The following is a 20,608-nucleotide window of genomic DNA, read 5'->3' on the forward strand; positions in this document are numbered from 1 at the left end:
TAAAGATCATTAAGGATAATAATCTACATAGATTCCTTTTAAAAGTATTAAATCTGTCCTCTCTGACCGTATTCTCTTCTCTACAACTCGCCTATCTGTTCTACAAAAAACACTCCTTATTGCATGTGATGGCACAACAAGGCATAAGGTGGCAGCACAGTTCCACACGTTACTTTTCAGAGGACGGCGTTCAAAAGCACTACATTTCTAATCAAATCTGACTTCTTCAAAACAATATGATTAACATCCCTGAGCCTTCTCGTTTTTTCTCCATCCTCCAGAATCCAATATATACTAAGTAACTTTAAAAACGCACAATGGAATTCAACACGATATCACTTTAGATCCATGCATATATTTGAAATTTATGATATTGTATGTAATGCACACACATCTTGAAACATCGATAAAGGACATTTATTGTCAAACTCAAGAATTAATTCACAATAAAAAAAAACTCAAAGTGACAGTTGGTCCATGCTCACGAAATTACAGGTTCAGTATCGTGTATGACCTCCGTTTGCTTGCAACAAGGCGTTCACTCTTCGTGGCATAGACCTTAGGAATCTGTCACGGAGGTGAGCTAGCCTGATGTGCTGATCCTGAACTGGCGTCGTGACTCGAGGCTGACCAGGGCGTGGACGATCCCTGGTGCTCCCTGTCCGTCTGTAACGCTGACTCAAACGGGAAATGGTCGAATGATGAACACCGAAGTGCCGGGTGACCTCTGTCTGTGTACTTCCGGCACGCAACATCCCGATGGCCTGTTCACGTTGATTTTGGCTTAGGCGTGGCATCTTCAATAATGACAATTTTCCCATCATTTCCCCCGGGTATTTATAGGCAAGATTGTGTGTGTACAGTGTATGCAAAATTTTGTTTGAAAATTAAAGCCTGTCCATGTCATTGACTACCCGAGTCATATCGTACGTTATTGAGTACAACTCCCTTAAATTCTGATTTGAGCACAGATTTGGAACTTATTCGGGCGGAACGAAGTTATTTTTCCATTGTGATATATTTCTTTTCTTCTTGAGATAAACTCAGCACGAATTCAGCAAGTTTTATCAATGTGCGTTTTTAAAGTTACTTAGTATATATATATATATATATATATATATATATATATATATATATATATATATATATATATATTTTTTTTTTCTTACAGAAGGAAACACATCTATTGACCGTGACTAGAACTTCCGCTGTCTCTGACCGGCTTCTGGTTTGATCGAAATTACCGTGAAAAAGCCCACCGGGGGGTCACCGATTGTTCCCGACCTCTGGTATCGGTTTCGGCTGGTGTCGACCAATAGAAAGCGAGCTAGAGTCTAACGTCACAGGGTGGCACGTAATCAGCTTTCGACCAAAATCCAACATGGCTGCGGCCAGCGGTTTCACCGTCAACATTCAGGGGGGAGAAAAAAATAAATAAATATCGCCGTGTCAAAAGTAATCAGTATCGTGTAAATCTGAGTGCATATTCTGAAAATTCAGGTTCTCTCCTATAAAACGAACTTACTTTTTATGTTGGTAAACAACGATTGAAAATTTGCAATTTACCATTTAAATGGGCTTCTGGCATCGTTACTATACAGCTGCTTTGTAAGAATGTCCGTTATTGGGGTGTCGTGGCTCAGGTGGATAAGGCGCCATACCATAAATCCGGGGACCCGGGTTTGATTCCGACCCGAGGTCATTTCCCGATCCCTCCCCGTCTCTCTCTCCCGCTCATTTCCTGTCTCTACACTGTCCTATCCAATAAAGGTGAAAAAAGCCCAAAAAAATCTTAAAAAAAAAAAAAAAAGTCCGTTATTAAAATCTTCGACGGACTTGTTTTTGTGCTGATGGCTGAACACGGAAAACGAAACGGCATAGCGTTCGTCTCCGCTAGGGAGCTTGATTTAAAGTAGCTTCCACATTGCTATACCAGTTATCAAGTGGAAGGTAAAAATAACTCCGATCACGTTTGATCAGACGTACTCACATCAGGCGCTGGAGGAAGAGCTGGTAAAGGGCGTCTCTGGTGCACTGTGTGCGAGGCAGAACCATGAGCAGCGGGTGGCCGAACAGTAACATGCTGTAGCTGTTTCCCCCTGACCCGTAGTCTCTGTAGTTGGAGCGTTCGCGCATGTACATGGCCAGCAGCACCTCCTCCTCCTCCTCCTCGTCCTGATCCACAACTCCACTGCTGTTCAGCTCGTACCTGCACAAACACCACACAGAGAGGCCTAAAAACCAGGGACCTGACACAAACAACCAGCCATCACTAATGCTATAATACTATCCACATTCACCGGATATGAGCAATCGCGTGCTCTGATTGGCTACTGTATGACTAGGATATCAGCTCATATACCGTGAGTAGAGAAAAACAAAATGGCGGCGCGTGTTGCTGAACCAACCGAGGATGAAATAAAAACTACTCAAAAACAAAACCCAAAGCAATAAAAAAAAGTATTTGATGACAAGACGTATCAATTTATTTATTTTTCAAGAATTATCGCATTTTTCACAAATTGCTCCTGTCATTTCACCGGTTTGTTTACATTCTTCATCTTTAAGCGTTAAAATTTGTTGAATTTTTTTTTTTTTTAGACTGGTTCAAAAGCTCAAAGAAGTTTGAAAATTACAGAACTGAAATGTCCAAGGAAGAATTAAATAAATGTCTAAAGCTATTTTATACCTCGGCACGACAGCAAGATGGCACTTTCTACAAAAAAAAAAAAAGAAAACCCACTAAAGTCAATTCCTGCCGCCATTGATAGGGTTTTAAAAAGTCTGTCTAAGCAGAAACAATTGTTGGACATTTTGTATGAAGTTATTTATTTATGAAATTTGCGGAGAAAAAAAAAAAAAGCGCTCCATTTCTCAAAATCCAGTGAATATTGAGATAACGAAACAGTTATTCCTCTCAATCTTGTCATATATGGCTTATAGCCATCAGCTCATGTACGACTCGATTTTGTAGAATAAGTTAAATATTATTACTGACAGTTTTTTCGATTAGATCAAACACTAACGCTATTGCTTGATATTTTTACTTTAAAATGAGACAGAGATGTCAGGGTTTCTGCAGGCTTGAACAAGTTCAATTTAAGACTTTAAGACCTTTTTAAGACCATAACAGGTTAAATTTAAGACTTACGGTATGCCGCACAAAAAATAAAGAAAATTGGGAGAGCCTGAATTACTTTCAAAATAAAATTTATCATCATTCACCAATGAACTCATTACATCCCTAGGGTGCGCTCTTGCATTAATGAGGAACTAAGTTGCAGTGGAGCCAAAGACATCCCGCAAATCACTTGAGGATGAGGCATTCGATTCCGTACGGTTTGTGTATTGTAGCGTTACAGTTCGCACGGAGTTAGCTGAAACACCGTCTCAAGACGTGCTTGGACCTGACAACGGTGAACAAAATTGAGTGATGGCATGCGATTGTTGCAGACTTATGGGCAGCCTGGTGCTTCTCCGCTTTCACGTACGATCCCAGTGCCTTTACACCCAGGGTGCTGAGTTTGAGTGTTCTTTTGCACAATGTGCAGTACGCCTCAAAAGGATTGTTTAGTACACGTTTTAACCAGTCTACGAAATCATTGCGTTCAAGCCAGCAGTCGTTAAACTTGCATTTGCCCATTTTGCTACAAACCGTGACAATCTCCCTCGCTTCTTTTAGGCTCTACTGTCCAAATGCACGCGTGCCATGCCCTGTGCATCACCATGCCAACCGGGCTAGACACCGGATTCCACTGTCTCACATTTGTAGTTTGCAGCGTAGCCTACTGATACTAAGTAGGCCTAGCCTATATGACTAATTATGAATATCACCAACGCATTTAACAAAAAAAAAAGCGAATGGGGTAAATGGACGTAAGGATTTAAGACTTTACAAAATTACATTTAAGACCTACGATGCAAAATATGCTCGTATTTTAGACTTTTTAAGGCCTTAAATTAGGATTATCAAATTTTAGACTTTAAGACTCCACGGAAACCCTGGATGTGCTTAATTTCTGAAAAGCATTTCCAAAGCCAGTGAATAAAACACCATTTATGACAAATAACTGCTGTACACACAACTGCAAGCAACAATTTAACTGGATGTAACACAAACATTTGTCGGACTTAAACTGTGAAGTGAAATAAATAAATAAATAAATAAATAAAAGTACACAGTGGCACGGTGGTGTAGTGGTTAGCGCTGTCGCCTCACAGCAAGAAGGTCCGGGTTCGAGCCCTGTGGCCGGCGAGGGTCTTTGTGTGGAGTTTGCATGTTCTCCCCGTGTCCGCGTGGGTTTCCTCCGGGTGCTCCGGTTTCCCCCACAGTCCAAAGACATGCAGGTTAGGTTAACTGGTGACTCTAAATTGACCGTAGGTGTGAATGTGAATGGTTGTCTGTGTCTATGGTGGTGTTTACATTAGACCGTATGTCTCGTTTTCGTCGCGGATGCACTGTCCGTGCACATTACAACGCCGGGAAACGACTCCACAGGCGGAACAACTTGAATCCGCCAGGGCCCACGTATTCAACCCAGTTCGTATCTGATCCGGTGCTGTGTAAACATTGAGATACGAGGAAACGCTGTGCTGAGCTCTAGCTGACGTCGTCATTGGACAACGTCACTGTGACATCCACCTTCCTGATTCGCTGGCGTTGGTCATGCCACGTTGGTCATGTGACGCGACTGCTGAAAAACGGCGCGGACTACAGGAAACGACACATAGCAGCTCAGTCCCAAATCACTGCTCGTGCGCTTCACTCGCGCGCTCTGTGAGCTGCGCAGGGCCGGAGTGCGCACCCTCCAGAGGGCACTCGCTGTTCAGGGCGGAGTGATTTGGAGCACAGGAGGAAGCGCTGAGCCGCACTGAGGTTTATTTACACATTTCAACTTATTTACCTCCTTCAGGCGCTTAAACTCAGTGAGAACATGAACATCACAGCCAGGTGTGTTTATCTGCTGGAGAAGGTGTTCGCTTGCCATCCTTCCACTTGTAAGTGGTGAGTGACTTGCGCATGCCCGATATGCACTGGGATCATGTGACGTGCCGTCTAATTAGTCATGTGATTAGCGTATCCGTGTATTGGCGTTGCTGTGTGCACGCGAATCGTTTTAAAAACGTTAATCTGATGATCGGCTGATACGGTCTAATGTAAACACCACCTATGTGTAGCCCTGTGATGACCTGGCGACTTGTCCAGGGTGTACCCCGCCTTTCGCCTGTAGTCAGCTGGGATAGGCTCCAGCTTGCCTGCGACCCTGTAGAACAGGATAAAGCGGCTACAGATAATGAGATGAGATGAATAAAGTACACATCATAACTGAACTATTAAAAGCCTATGATTGAAACAACCGATTGATTATTTTCTGTGGCTCAAAGCAACACGTTGTTGAAGTTAAACACCATCTCTCAATTCTTCTGCTTGCCGTTTGTTCACTATGCGGGTGGCATTTCTCTTTTTGATGCTTTCGCACAACCCTTGATTGGCTAATCTATTGTTTACGTTCTACATTTCCTCAACAAATTCATCACAGCCCCACACATTGTTTTTTACCATATTTACCCTCAGTTCGTGTTGAATTCCTTTTGTTTTTCTTCTACGCAGTCAGCGCATTTTTTCTCGTGTATGGCGCAGAGATAATTATTACATTTAAATAATATTGGCTGGCTTTTTTTTTGTGGTACATCAGATGATATATTCCATTCAGCTAGCACGATATTGAACGAGTCAAAGACGAGTAGCTGAATGGAATATATCTGATATACGACGAAAAAAAGCCAGCCAATATTATTCATACATATTCTTTTCGGATGGTTAACGCATCTCTTTCAAAATCTTCCGTGGTTATTTTTTTTTAAACAAAGCAAACCTGGCGGCCATGTTTGTTTACAAATTGTCTCGCTAGCGTGGAAGTTTTACATCTCCGACATGCCTCTTTTCCAGTTTTTCGATGTCCGTTGGTATGTTTTTCTCTTGTAAATATGCGTGAAGAATACCTAATGAAGTTTTCATAGCCTTTCAGGTGTTCAGTGCGTCGTCTTCGATCGCCGGGAAAGAGGAAATGCTTCTGCGCGAGTGCAGCAGAAAACACTCTGGATATTCGCATCGGCTCCGACGTGTGACGTCATGTTGTCTCGACAACCATGCAATATCGTAAACCATATTCAACGCTCATTCTCCATTGCGTAGAGTGACGGAATACACGTAGGATAAGTGATATGCTAACAATATTGCATGCTATCGAACCAAATGAACGAAACCCGCTAGAAGGGAATAGAACACGTTTTTATTCCATTGAAAAAGTGTCCTGGATGTATATTTATATTCTTATAATGAAATTGAATTCTGTCGTCTCATTCTCAATGCATTTTGTTTGACAAACAATATAAGGAAGGATATGATTATTGAACACTGAGGAAAGGATTATTCTCAAAGGATCTCAGATATTCGCTGATGTAATGATACTAGTGACAGATTTACACAATGGGAAATCTCACTATGAGCTTTTCAGGAACATTTAACTGCTAAATCCTTTAGAACAAGGCTCGACTGGGTATAGGATAAAAGGAAGACTTTATAAAGGGGTATCTTAGCCCAACAATAATATCTCTGTCTGAATAATATTCCAGTAAGTGATAAAAATGTACAGCTGTAAGACCGAGTGTGTTTTCAGTGTGTGTAAGCAGATGAACCCATACTTACACAAAGATGTCATCTCTGTCCAGTATAAGGCTGAGAGACTCATCAGCGTGATAGATCTTGTAGAAGCGATGGTTGAATACATCTGCAACTACCATCTGATAACGGAGAGGTGGGAAAAAAAACAAATCTGCATTAACCTCCTAAGGCCCAAGCTGTTTTTTTACATGCATTTTTTATTTCTCTTTGCTATTTGGGCTTATTAGAACCTGATTAGAATAAAAACTAAGCATCATCTTTTGATAAGATGTACTTTTAGAGAAAAAGTATGTTCACATATGTGGATTCTTGTTCCGAATTTCTAAAAAGTGCTGTCCACGCATGTGACCGCTAAGCCCTAGGAGGTTAACGCACAAACATGTTCTAATCTCAAATCATCAGTGCACAAGTGAAAATCTGATTCAGAATAACAAATGTTAAACAATACAGCTCTAACTCAAACTCGGCTGAGTTTCACAAGCAGGGCTGTGGACACAAACACCAACACACCGTGATATTAACAACACTAGAAACCACTTAGGCTACGTTCACACTGCAGGCTGAAGTGACTCAAATCCGATCTTTTCGCCCATATGTGACCTGTATCCGATCTTTTATTGACAATATGAACGACACAGATCCGATTTTTTCAAATCCGACCCAGGCCGTTTGGATATGTGGTGCTAATTCCGATTCCTATCCGCTCTTTTCATATGCGACTTCAGTCTGAACCGCCAGGTCGCATTCATCCGACTTACACGTCATCAACAAGCCACAAACGTCACTATTCTGCGCTGAAGTAGGCGGCGGGTCTCTCAAAAAAGTTACAACAACATGGCGCATAATCACGGGCGCAGATAGAGGGTGGGACGAGTCATATTTAAATTCACCTCGTTCGGTCCCCCCCACTTATAGGGAGGAAAAAACGTTTATGCTGTCTTTCTTTGCATAAGGCAAACCTCACGGAAAAATCAAAAGACTAATTACCATTCGGTTTATTGAGGTGCACGGCAGTGTATACATAGTTGCAACAACTCACATAAAACAAAACAAAGACTGACATTCGGTTGGTTGAGCTGCGCAGACTGCACAGGTTGCGAGCTCGAGCTTGGTTGCTATGGTTACTAACAACAAGTTTGACAGGCATATCGGGGTTGGGGTTGGTTTGCTGGCAGCTTTGTCCCCTCCAGTTTTTTGTCCCCCCCCAGTTCAAAAAACGTATCTGCGCCCCTGCGCATGACATCAATGCGAGGGACGCTTCGGGCTGTGAAGGTTCTGAATCTTCTCAATGGAAGGACGCAGAGGTTAGGGAGCTGATTTCCATTTGGGGGGATGCAGCTATTCAAGCTAGATTGGATGGGTCATACCGCAACCGGGCGGTTTTACTTCCGTAAACACTGGCCATGCTCACTGCGTGTGACGTCATCGTATCCTGCAATGCACATGCGGAACACTTTTAGGTCGCTTTTCGTTCATACTGAGGATCACATACAAGTCGCATATATTTGTTAATGTGAACGACCTCACAAAAAAATCGGATTTCACAAAAAAATCGGAATTGAGCATTAAGCCTTGCAGTGTGAACGTAGCGTTAGAGCTGGATTTCCTGGAATACACATGAGAATTCAGCATCATTGCTTACGCAGCATGTAGAAATGTGATTGTCAAAGTTTGTTTCAAAAGCTGTTAGAAGGAAACGGTTGTATTCGTATCTAGAGGCTCTGCTTCTCACCTTCTCTGCTGAGATATCAGTGGCTTGAGACAGAGCGGTACATAAGTCCATCACTCGGCCAGCTTTGGGTACAGCCACTCTGTACTGCAGAAAGTGAGACAAAGGAGAGAGGGAAGAGTGAGACAGTAAGACAGATAAAGGGACGGAGAAAAAGAATGAAACAGCAAGAGACGGATAGAGGGCCAGAGAGAAATGGGGACAGATATTTTATATAAAAAGATAGAGGGACAGAAGAGACAGAAAGAAAGGGGGCAGAGAGTGAGACAGTAAGAAAAAGGGACAGAGGAGAGAGAAAGATATTGGGGAAGTGTGAAACCGTAAGAGAAAGATAGAGGGACAAAAAGAGAGAGACAGAGTGAAGGGTGCAGACAGTGAGACAGATAGAGGGACAAAAGAGACAGAGGGGCAAAGAGTGAGAGTAAGAAATAAGGGGGAGAGAGGGAAACAGTAAGCGAAAGATAGAGGGACAGAAGAGAGAGACAGAGGGACAAAAACAGACAGGGGGCAGAGAGTGAGACAGTAACAGACGGAAGAGAGAAAGAAATAAGGGGGAGTGTGAGAAACAGTAAGAAAAAGATAGCGGGACAGAAGAGAGAGTGAGGGGCAAGAAACAGACAGACAGAGAGGGGGCAAAGAGTGAGAGAGTAAGCGAAAGATGGAGGGACAGAGTGAGACAGTGAGAGAGAGAGATAGGAGAAGAGAGTAAGGCAGTAAGAGATAGAGGGACAGATGGCGAGACAGAGATGGGGAAGAGAGTGAGACAGTAAGAGAGAGATAGAGGGACAGATGGCGAGACAGAGATGGGGAAGAGAGTGAGACAGTAAGAGAGGGACAGATGGCAAGACAGAGATGGGAAGAGAGTGAGACAGTAAGAGAGAGATAGAGGGACAGATGGCAAGACAGAGATGGGGAAGAGAGTGAGACATTAAGAGAGAAATAGAGGGACAGATGGCGAGACAGAGATGGGGAAGAGAGTGAGACAGTAAGAGAGAGATAGAGGGACAGATGGCAAGACAGAGATGGGGAAGAGAGTGAGACATTAAGAGAGAAATAGAGGGACAGATGGCGAGACAGAGATGGGGAAGAGAGTGAGACAGTAAGAGAGAGATAGAGGGACAGATAGCGAGACAGAGATGGGGAAGAGAGTGAGACGGTAAGAGAGAGATAGAGGGACAGATAGCGAGACAGAGATGGGGAAGAGAGTGAGACAGTTTGTATTTTTATTATAATTTTAGAATAACAGGACTCCTTGGTCAGGCCCAGAGTAGTGAATGCAGGGTATAAAGTGACTACGCTGCCCTCAGGTGGATTACAGCTATAGTTCTTAATTTGGAGAACACGTCCATCAACGAGTGGAAAACTGAAGCGTAAATGAATAACTACACTTTTTACCAAAGTTATCATTTCTGCATAAAAGCAGCTGTTTAAACGAAGCGAGAGCATTCAGCACAGCATGTTTACCTGCACAGGTTTGGCCAGAGGGTCGAGGGAAATGAAGAACACCTCCATGACCCTCTCCTTACTGACCGGCAGGGGAACACTCAAGTAGCAGAAAGGGTCAAAGGTCACAGACACCTTTTTGCACTCGGGGCAGACCAGTGTGGATTTAAAGAGCCCGTGAAATGTGTCCACGATCACGGAGTCGTTCCGTCGCCTGTGGTTACACCACGCCTCATCCGCCACTTCCTATACAGACAAGAGTGAGACAGATAAGTCTAACAGTGTTACAGATGCTGAAGTTCTGTATTTGCATAAACAAGTCATATTCATTGAATAAACTGTGTGTTAAAGGGGTACCAAATATAATATATACAGTTGCTGATGTGACAAAGTAACGTATTCTTAAGTATTCTATCAAATTTATATACTAGAAAACAACTAAATATCTTGGTAATTGTAAATATAATACTTTATACGCTAAACCGCACAAGAGTCGCCATTTTTAAAAGACCGTGACGTCAGCGCTACCCACTGCACTAGCGGAACTCTCCGAAATAGAGGAGATAAGCGTGTAATCATGGCGTCGGGCGCATCAAGTGAAAGCGACAGCTCTGTCGAATCATACGAAGAGATCCCGCAAGACACACTGCAAGCAGGCTATGGCTTAGAAGGGTACCAGTTTGAACCTAGGAGAGGTACTCTCGACTCCGGTGATGAAATAAGAGAAGAAAGCTCGGATGACGGCGAGGATGAGACTGATGCTGACCATGGGCATGGCGAGCGTGGGGCAGAGCGTCTGCGTGCAGGTGACACGGCGTGGTGCTCGTGCGCAAAATGTAACGTGGAGTTGCTCACAAGTCCAGCAGAATTTATTTGCTGCAATGAGATAGGCACCACCCGTGGACTTGCGAAATCGTCGCAAGAGGCAGAAACAGGTATTTCACACGTGCTAGTCCCAACCTCAATGAGCCAACACAACTGGGCACATACATACGTCATGAGCGTTACGCAGAGAAAATGAACGTGCATTCTGATTGGATAAAATTAATATCATGGCGGGCTGTTCAAACTGCGGAAATAGTTTGCTCGAGCTACTTTCAAAACATTATAACTTTCTAACCTTAGAACAAAAAACTTTTGTAAGTCTTGAATAAGGTTCGTTAATGTGTGTTTTATTGTTATATTTACTCTATATATTGCCCTCTGTTCCCCTTTAAAAATGGAAAGTGGAACATTAGCATGTCTCCTTAACAGAGTGCACTGATGTGATTTTACTGGTCCGTATTGTATTGCAGTTCCTATTACACAGGGTTCTGTGATGACTTTAGAAATGTACTACACCATCAAGTGCAAAGTCCCCATTATTGCGTCATTACACAGTTCCGCGTAAACGATTAGCATTCCACGTTTTAAAAACGGCCCATAATCAGCACTACAGGTTTGTAAGGTTGCGTGTGCAGGATCACACCAAACTGATATGCGTGTGTGCGTGCTTGTGGTAATTCAGTACCTGGTCCGGTCTGCCGTCTGCATCCTTGAGCTCGATGTACTCTTTGTTCTTGACGCGGTTCAGGTCTTCGTGCAGGCCGTCCAGCAAGAAGGACAGAAGCTCCTGGGAGTCGTGCTGCTGGTATCCCAGGAACTGGGACGCAAAATGGCCCACCTTAGTCTGCACCCGCGCACACACAGTGTTATATTACAGGAAGAATAGAAAGAAAAAAAAAAAGCCATGTAATGCATTACAACAGGATTGCTAAAAATTCCTGAGACAAAATTTTTCCAAAACCCGTTTAGAAAATGTTTACTTCGAGTTATTGCCTCGCCTCCGACGGAGTAAGCGGGGTGAGGCATTGTAATCAGTGCAGTTCTTTGTGTGTCTGTCTGTTAACAATCTAGCATCTAGGCGGTTGCACCGATTGACTTCAAATTTTCAGCATAGGTGGGCAATGGTCTGTAGATTACCTGATTAAATTTTAGGGGTAATCGAGTCAAGGTTAAGGTCACCGGAAAGGTCAACCTTTCGGTCAAGATAACATTTTCCATTATAACTCAAACAGTTGCCGATAGACAGACGTTTACTATTATGAGCATATAGGAACTCCCATATGGCCTTTCATTTGGCACCATGATCTTCGCCCTTGAGTGACCTTGAAAGGTCAAACTCAAGGTCACGGATTTTCAGAGGACTGTAACTTGGGAAAAAAAAAAGTTGATGGTAGACAGATATTTACAATTATCAACTTATAAGAAGTGCTATATGGGGTTTCATTTGGCACCATGATCTTTGACCTTGAGTGACCCTGAAAGGTCAAACTCAAGGTCATGGGTTTTCAGAAGACTGTAACTTGGGAAAAAAAAGTTGATGGTAGACAGACATTTACAATCATCAACTTATAAGAAGTGCCATATGGGGTTTCATTTGGCACCATGACCTTTGACCTTGAATGATTTTGAAATGAAAATCCATGACCTTGAGTTTATAGGACTATAACCCGACAGCTGATGATTGAGAAATATTACCATTATCAACATATAGGCATAAAATAAGTGCTGCAGAGCGAGGTTTGTTTCGCCTGGCAACACTTGTTGTTACATGGTGCTGAATTACAGGACGTACTTAGACACTTGGTTTCTGAACATTGGTTTACTTTTTGGGGAAATAAAAATGACTACATATTGAAACCTGTTATGTGTTTATACATAACCTGAGGTTATTTGTCATTTTTTTAGAAGTTGATGAAGATCAGACAATTGCTATTTTGTCTCTGATGAATAAAACATAGACTTGAAGGAGGGTGTACTTTCTTTCCCCCATGACTGCCTATGTACATCTAAACACTAATCCCAAGGTCTTTTGTACTCGGACACGATTCGACTTTTACTTCTGTCCTGTCTCTTAAATCAGATCAGAGAATTGAACAGCGACGGAGCATCAATGGAATTATTATTATTTTTTTTTTACAACATAAAAAGCCACAATAAAAGTAAATTTCTTCAGCATATTGTAGAAACATCACATTCTTGAGTCTTTATTATTATATACCCAGTGGTCTGTTTATTAAGTACACCCAACAGCCAATACACAGTACATTCACTGTGTTTTGAATTTAAACTTGCACTACGTTCACACTGCAGGCTGAAGTGACTGAAATCCGATTTTTTCGCCCATATGTGACCTGTATCCGATCTTTTATTGACTATATGAAAGACAGATCCGATTTTTTCAAATCCGACCCAGGCCGTTTGGATATGTGGTCCTAATTCCGATTCCTATCCGATCTTTTCATATGCGACTTCAGTCTGAACCGCCAGGTCGCATTCATCCGACTTACACGTCATCAACAAGCCACAAACGTCACTATTCTGCGCTGAAGTAGGCGGCGGGTCTCTCAAAAAAAGTTACAACAACATGGCTTTGATGTTCCTTTGAACGGAGGTTGCGGTCACTACCCCGCAGAACGCCTGAGCCAAAACCCTTGCCCTCTTCCTTCTCAACCTCCTCCTTAACATCAGGCTATTGTGCATGTTCTGGCTCTGTCGCAACAACTACTGCATCATCGCCAGGTACTCCATGCTGGCTACTGTCATACACAGGAAACTTTAGGTTACTTCCGTAAACACTGGCCATGCTCACTGCGTGTGACGTCGTCGTATCCTGCAATGCGCATGCGGAACACTTTTAGGTCGCTTTTTGTTCATACTGAGGATCACATACAAGTCGCATATATTTGTTAATGTGAACGACCTCACAAAAAAATCGGATTTCACAAAAAAATCGGAATTGAGCATTAAGCCTTGCAGTGTGAACGTAGTGTTAGCTCTCATAATTTAGACACTAACAATAATAATGGTTTGATATGTTTAATTACATATGATCTTTCCTCACTTTAAAAACACGTGGCACTACAGAATAGTGTCTCCCCGACCACATCTGCTTGATGACGTCAGCGTAGGCCTCAGCGATCTCACCCTTCATGCCCAGAGGATTAGTGAAGTTCAGCTCTTCTAGGTACAGGTTCCTGAGGAAGTACTCCGTCAGTGGAGGAGTGTTGCTCAGACACTGGGATTATGGGAAAACACAGTTGAAGATCATGTTATTAGAATTTATTATTAGGCATGTAATGATTTACGAGTTTACAATTGAGTTTACAATTAGATTTTCCCACAAGAAAAAAAAAAAAATCATCACCACAAAGAACATTTATTTTCCTATACATTACTTAAATAATCCTTTTGTCAAAAAAAAAAAAAAAAAAAAACCTTTTCCTTAATAACCAACAATAATTATTTTACCCGCATTTATAATGGTTGAAGTAAAATATAATAGCATATTAACTGATAACCATTTTATTAATATTTATGAACATTTGTACTTTCTCTATTTGCTTCTCTTTTCCTTATCTTTCAGCAGTCTGTAAAGAGAGAGCTCTGATTTCTTGTTAAATCTATTCATGCAGTCAATCACACAACAGCTCCTTCCAGTTTTAGATCCATTTTCTGTGTTTTTGCAGCATTACAGCTGTGTTACTTGAACCTACAGTGAAGTCACATGCATTCCTGCTATTGTACATTATTACACTCTCTGCTGTCTAAACAATTACAGCTAGGAAAAACAAAAACAAACAAAAATTACATAGACTGATGATCATGATTCATGTTTTATTTCAATCAAATCAAGGCTTTATCCATCTATGGGTCATTCCGTGTCAAATCTCCGAATGCGCCCACTCGACCATCTCAGATTTGGCTGAAAAAAATTCCAGGAGGTTCACACACTTCCCAATAGGAAAAGTCCCAAATTTTAGCTCCCAACTCCTTATAGTTTTGTCAAAAAAAAAAAATTTATATTTATATTTATATATATATATATATATATATATATATATATATATATATATATATATATATAGTATTGGTATACAAGTATTGGTGCCAGATTTGACCCTTGAAAATCTGAAGGACCTAGCTTAAATGCTTTTCTAGACACAGCAATCTCAAAGTGGCTCCCCAAAAAACTCTGCTCAAAATGGGTCTGAGGTTAGTTGCAAAAATAATTTTTTTTAATGATGAAACTATAAGGAGTTGGGAGCTAAAATTTGGGACTTTTCCTATTGGGAAGTGTGTGAACCTCCTGGAATTTTTTCAGCCAAATCTGAGATGGTCGAGTGGGAGCATTCGGAGATTTGACATGGAATGACCCGTATCTATCGATCTTTCTTCAATATGTACAATGAGTCATTGTAACAAATACAGTCAAACTAATAAAAGATGTAAATTAAAAATTAAAAAACAAGCATTAAACTCGTCTCGTCTCTCGTCTCGTCTTCTTCCGCTTTATCCGGGACCGGGTCGCGGAGGCAGCAGTCTAAGCAGGGAAGCCCAAACTTCCCTTTCCCCAGACACCTCGGCCAGCTCCTCGGGAAGAACACCGAGGCGTTCCCAGGCCAGCCGAGAGACATAGTCCCTCCAGCGTGTCCTGGGTCTTCCCCGGGGCCTCCTCCCGGGGGGACATGCCTGGAACACCTCCCCAGGGAGGCGTCCAGGAGGCATCCGAAAAAGATGCCCGAGCCACCTCAGCTGATTCCTCTCGATGTGGAGCAGCAGCGGCTCTACTCCGAGCTCCTCCCGAGTGACTGTGCTTCTCACCCTATCTCTAAGGGAGCGCCCAGCCACCCTGCGAAGGAAACTCATTTCGGCCGCTTGTATCCGCGATCTTGTCCTTTCGGTCATTACCCAAAGCTCATGACCATAGGTGAGAGTCGGAACGTAGATCGACCGGTAAATTGAGAGCTTCGCCTTTTGGCTCAGCTCCTTCTTCACCACAACGGACCGGTAAAGCGACCGCATCACTGCGGAGGCTGCACCGATCCGCCTGTCGATCTCACGCTCCATCCTTCCCTCACTCGTGAACAAGATCCCGAGATACTTAAACTCCTCCACTTGAGGCAGAACTTCTCCACCAACCTGGAGAGGGCAAGCCACCCTTTTCCGGTCGAGAACCATGGCCTCGGACTTGGAGGTGCTGATTCTCATCCCAGCCGCTTCACACTCGACTGCAAACCGCCCCAGTGCATGCTGAAGGTCCTGGTTTGAAGAAGCCAACAGGACAACATCATCCGCAAAAAGCAGAGATGAAATCCTGTGGTTCCCAAACAGGATTCCTTCTGGCCCCTGGCTGCGCCTAGAAATTCTGTCCATAAAAATTATGAACAGAACCGGTGACAAAGGGCAGCCCTGCCGGAGTCCAACATGCACTGGGAACAGGTCTGACTTACTGCCGGCAATGCGAACCAGACTCCTGCTCCGTTCGTACAGGGACCGGACAGCCCTTAGCAAAGAGCCCCGAACCCCATACTCCCGAAGCACCCCCCACAGAATACTACGGGGGACACGGTCGAATGCCTTCTCCAGATCCACAAAGCACATGTGGACTGGTTGGGCAAACTCCCATGAACCCTCGAGCACCCTATGAAGGGTATAGAGCTGGTCCAGTGTTCCGCGACCAGGACGAAAACCGCATTGTTCCTCCTGGATCCGAGGTTCGACTATTGGTCGAATTCTCCTCTCCAGTACCCTGGAGTAAACCTTCCCTGGGAGGCTGAGAAGTGTGATTCCCCTATAATTGGGGCACACTCTCCGGTCCCCTTTCTTAAAAAGAGGGACCACCACCCCAGTCTGCCACTCCAGAGGCACTGTCCCTGACCGCCACGCGATGTTGCAGAGGCGTGTCAACCAAGACAGCCCCACAACATCCAGAGACTTGAGATACTCAGGGCGGATCTCATCCACCCCCGGTGCCTTGCCACCGAGGAGCTTGCAAACCACCTCAGTGACTTCGGCTTGGGTAATGGACGAGTCCACCTCTGAGTCATCAGCCTCAGTCTCCTCAGTGGAAGACATGACGGTGGGATTGAGGAGATCCTCAAAGTATTCCTTCCACCGCCCGACAATGTCCCCAGTCGAGGTCAACAGCTCCCCACCCGCACTGTAAACAGTGTTGGCAGAGTACTGCTTCCCCCTCCTGAGGCGCCGGACGGTTTGCCAGAATTTCTTCGAGGCCGACCGATAGTCCTTCTCCATGGCCTCCCCGAACTCCTCCCAGTTCCGAGTTTTTGCCTCCGCAACTGCCCGAGCTGCAGCACGCCTGGCCTGCCGATACCCGTCAGCTGCCTCGGGAGTCCTGGAGGTTAACATGGCCCGATAGGACTCCTTCTTCAGCTTGACGGCATCCCTTACTTCTGGTGTCCACCACCGGGTTCGGGGATTGCCGCCACGACAGGCACCGGAGACCTTGCGGCCACAGCTCTGAACAGCTGCGTCCACAATGGAGGTAGAGAACATGGTCCACTCAGACTCAATGTCCCCCGCCTCCCTCGGAAGCTGGGAAAAGCTCTCCCGGAGGTGGGAGTTAAAGACCTCCCCGACAGAGTGCTCGGCCAGACGTTCCCAGCAGACCCTCACCATACGTTTGGGCCTGCCAGGTCTGTCCAGCTTCCTCCTCCGCCAGCGGATCCAACTCACCACCAGGTGGTGATCAGTTGACAGCTCAGCCCCTCTCTTCACCCGAGTGTCCAAGACATAGGGCCGGAGATCAGATGAAACGACTACAAGGTCTATCATTGACCTCCGACCTAAGGTGTCCTGGTGCCACGTGCACTTATGGACACCCCTATGCTCGAACATGGTGTTCGTTATGGACAAACCATGACTAGCACAGAAGTCCAATAACAAAACACCACTCGGGTTCAGATCGGGGAGGCCGTTCCTCCCAACCACGCCCCTCCAGGTGTCACTGTCATCTCCCACGTGAGCATTGAAGTCCCCCAGTAACACAATGGAGTCCCCAGTCTGAGCACTCCTCAGTACCTCTCCCAGGGACTCCAAGAAGGCCGGATACTCTATACTGCTATTTGGGCCATAGGCACAAACAACAGCAAGAGCCCTCTCCCCAATCCGAAGGCGCAGCGAGGCGACCCTCTCGTTCACTGGGGTAAACTCCAACACATGGCGGCTGAGCTGGGGAGCTATAAGCAAGCCCACACCAGCCCGCCGCCGCTCACCACGGGCGACTCCAGAGAAGTGGAGAGTCCAGCCCCTCTCGAGGAGCTGGGTTCCAGAGCCCAAGCTGTGCGTGGAGGTGAGCCCGACTATCTCTAGCCGGTACCTCTCAACCTCCCGCACAAGCTCAGGCTCTTTCCCCCCCAGCGAAGTGACATTCCATGTCCCAACAGCCAGCCGCTGTGTCCGGGGATCAGGTCGTCGAGGCCCCTGCCTTCGACTGCCACCCAATCCACATTGCACCAGTCCCCTACTGCTACCTCTGTGGGTGGTGAACCCACAGGAGGTCGGGCCCACGTCAGCTCTTCGGGCTGAGCCCGGCCGGGCCCCATGGGCAAAGGCCCGGCCACCAAGCGCTCGCATACGAGCCCCAACCCCGGGCCTGGCTCCAGGGTGGGGCCCCGGCTGCGTCATCCCGGGCGACGTCACGGTCCTCGGATTTTTCTCCATAGGGGTTTTGGTGAACTGCTCTTAGTCTGGCCTGTCACCTAGGACCTGTCTGCCTTGGGAAACCCTGACAGGGGCATAATGCCCCCGACAACATAGCTCCTAGGATCATTCAAGCACACAAACCCCTCCACCACAATAAGGTGGCAGTTCAAGGAGGGGCAAGCATTAAACTACTGTAATAAATAACTATTAAATATCTCAAGAAGGTCTTATACAAGACAATATTAAAATAAAAAAAATTAACATGACGTTAAGTCAAAAATATAGCTAAATGCAATTAACTTTATTGATCACAAATATTACATTTGTAGAACGTGGCACTAAGATGTCTCAGTTCTGTAGGGAGATTCTTCCACATAAGAGTCACGAGTCATATATTTGTCCCACAATATATCGTTACATACCTAGTTATTGTTGTCTGATTGGTTCTATCAAAATTGCCTTTCGGTTAAAATCAGGGCTGTGAAATAGAAATGACAAAATCCGAGGAAACAATTTTAGCAGGGGGTCTGGGGGGCGCAGCTCCCCAGGAGCCGTGGGCCTGGGGGCCGCAGGGCCCCAGAAGCTGAACAGATTTTGTGTATATTGATAGATTTGAAGCATCTCCTGAAAGCAAATATTTTCTCAACCATGCCATTTAATTTGAACTGTTATTATGTTGAAATAATACAATTTGAACTGATTTACCTTTTAACTGATAAGGGTTCACTTGAAGAATGAAAATATATATCAGTAACATACCTCATATTGTAAATTCACTTATATTCTTGTGTCGATTTGTATCAATTCATTGGGTACCATATAGGGCTGTAACGATACACCCAACTCACGATTCGATTCGTATCGCGATTTTTGACCCACGATTCGATACACCCACGATTTTTTTAAAATGTTTTTTTAAAGTAGTAAATTTGACTTAACATTTACTTACTTACATTAACTATTTAATAACAGATAATTCAGACCACTGCAGAGAATGAGTAATATGTATGCAAAAATGAACAAATGTATATCCAAAGATTGTTTTATTTCTCAAAATAATACTGTTGAGCCGGAAGCTCTGTTTTTTTCGGTTCTGAAAAAGTCATTTTTCCAAATCGTGTAAATCCGTTAAGATTTTTTTTTTTTTTGGGGGGGGGGTAATAGGGGTGGCTCTCTCACTGTCTCACTCTCATAGGGCCAATGATTTTCTGTGATCGCGGAAAACAGATGGAAATTACGGAATTTTTATAGTGAAACATTGCTCGCGTGTCAAAGTATAACTGCCACAGAAGGCTTCCACTCAAGCAGACATGCCTTCAGTGTTGCCAGATATTGCTAACGTTTTCCACCCCAAAATATGTTCAAAACCAGCCAAAAAGCACCTAAAACCGCCCAATCTGGCAACACTGCATGCCTTTCCGGTCAAGTGATTGGCTTGTGGCACACCTAGCCAGCCAATGAGCTGCTTGTTTACAGATTCGCTCCCCGCATCGCAACCAGAACGGCGACCGCTTAAAAGAAATGAATGCTCTGGTGGCCAAGGACGCCATATGGTTGCCAGTGGCGAGTGTGGACGTTCGTGAAAGAACAATTTGCGGTAGGCTCTTTCCCAGACTCGCCGGCTCGGTGACACTCGCTGTACGAGACTACTAGCGGTCGGTAGACAACAACCCCTACCCCCCCACCCAATTTGTTATTGCAAAATTAGATGATTTACTAAAATTATATTTTTGGCGGCCAAATTCGCGGAATTCCGCGGATTTTTCACAGCCCTGTAAAATGTATACGGGGGGGGGGAGTATAACAAATTTTTGGATGAATCTTCGATTTCCATGCTTCGAATCAGATTCAACCCAAATAAAAACAAACAATGTCTGGAGTGAAATCACACTGATATTATTAATTTGATATTACACAGTTCAGAGCACTCTGCTCATGTTCAACTGAGAATCCTGCTTATTTTATTCTAAAAGTGTATGATGGAGGAGATGATCAAACCTGTAGAGCAGAGTTCATGAAGCAGGTGTTACCCAGGTTAGTGAGCCCACACACTCCTGGCTGCCCTCGGTACATGTCCTGCTCGTCCATAGAGTTCCTCCTTAAAGCACACAACCAACAATCAAAGAAATAGTTCACAGATTTCCATTTAAACAAATTACTCCATCTTTGTTTCTTTAGTTTTTATACTGACGTGAGAAGAAAAACAACTCAGCCATTAAATAAATTTGCCTATGCTTCCTAAAGTCCGGTTTCTCAGTTGT

The 20,608-nt window shown here is 44.2% G+C and overlaps 1 protein-coding gene across 2 annotated transcripts in view; it reads right to left on the reverse strand.

Moving 5' to 3' along the window:
• The window catches only part of usp11 (ubiquitin specific peptidase 11), a 74,394-nt gene that overhangs the window by 27,758 nt on the left and 26,028 nt on the right, over positions 1-20,608 (reverse strand). Inside the window, exons 7-13 of one of the 2 annotated variants that reach the window (XM_060932424.1) lie at positions 20,346-20,445; positions 13,744-13,917; positions 11,368-11,499; positions 9,879-10,103; positions 8,418-8,501; positions 6,710-6,804; positions 1,991-2,209 (exon numbers count right to left, since the gene is read on the reverse strand). In XM_060932424.1, the coding sequence (XP_060788407.1) occupies positions 1,991-2,209; positions 6,710-6,804; positions 8,418-8,501; positions 9,879-10,103; positions 11,368-11,499; positions 13,744-13,917; positions 20,346-20,445 (1,029 nt within the window). Of the gene's footprint in view, positions 1-1,990; positions 2,210-6,709; positions 6,805-8,417; positions 8,502-9,878; positions 10,104-11,367; positions 11,527-13,743; positions 13,918-20,345; positions 20,446-20,608 lie in introns of both variants that reach the window. The other variant, XM_060932423.1, reaches the window with a different exon arrangement.

The sequence above is a fragment of the Neoarius graeffei genome, chromosome 10 (genome assembly GCF_027579695.1).
Source record: "Neoarius graeffei isolate fNeoGra1 chromosome 10, fNeoGra1.pri, whole genome shotgun sequence".
Taxonomy (NCBI): Eukaryota; Metazoa; Chordata; class Actinopteri; order Siluriformes; family Ariidae; genus Neoarius; species Neoarius graeffei.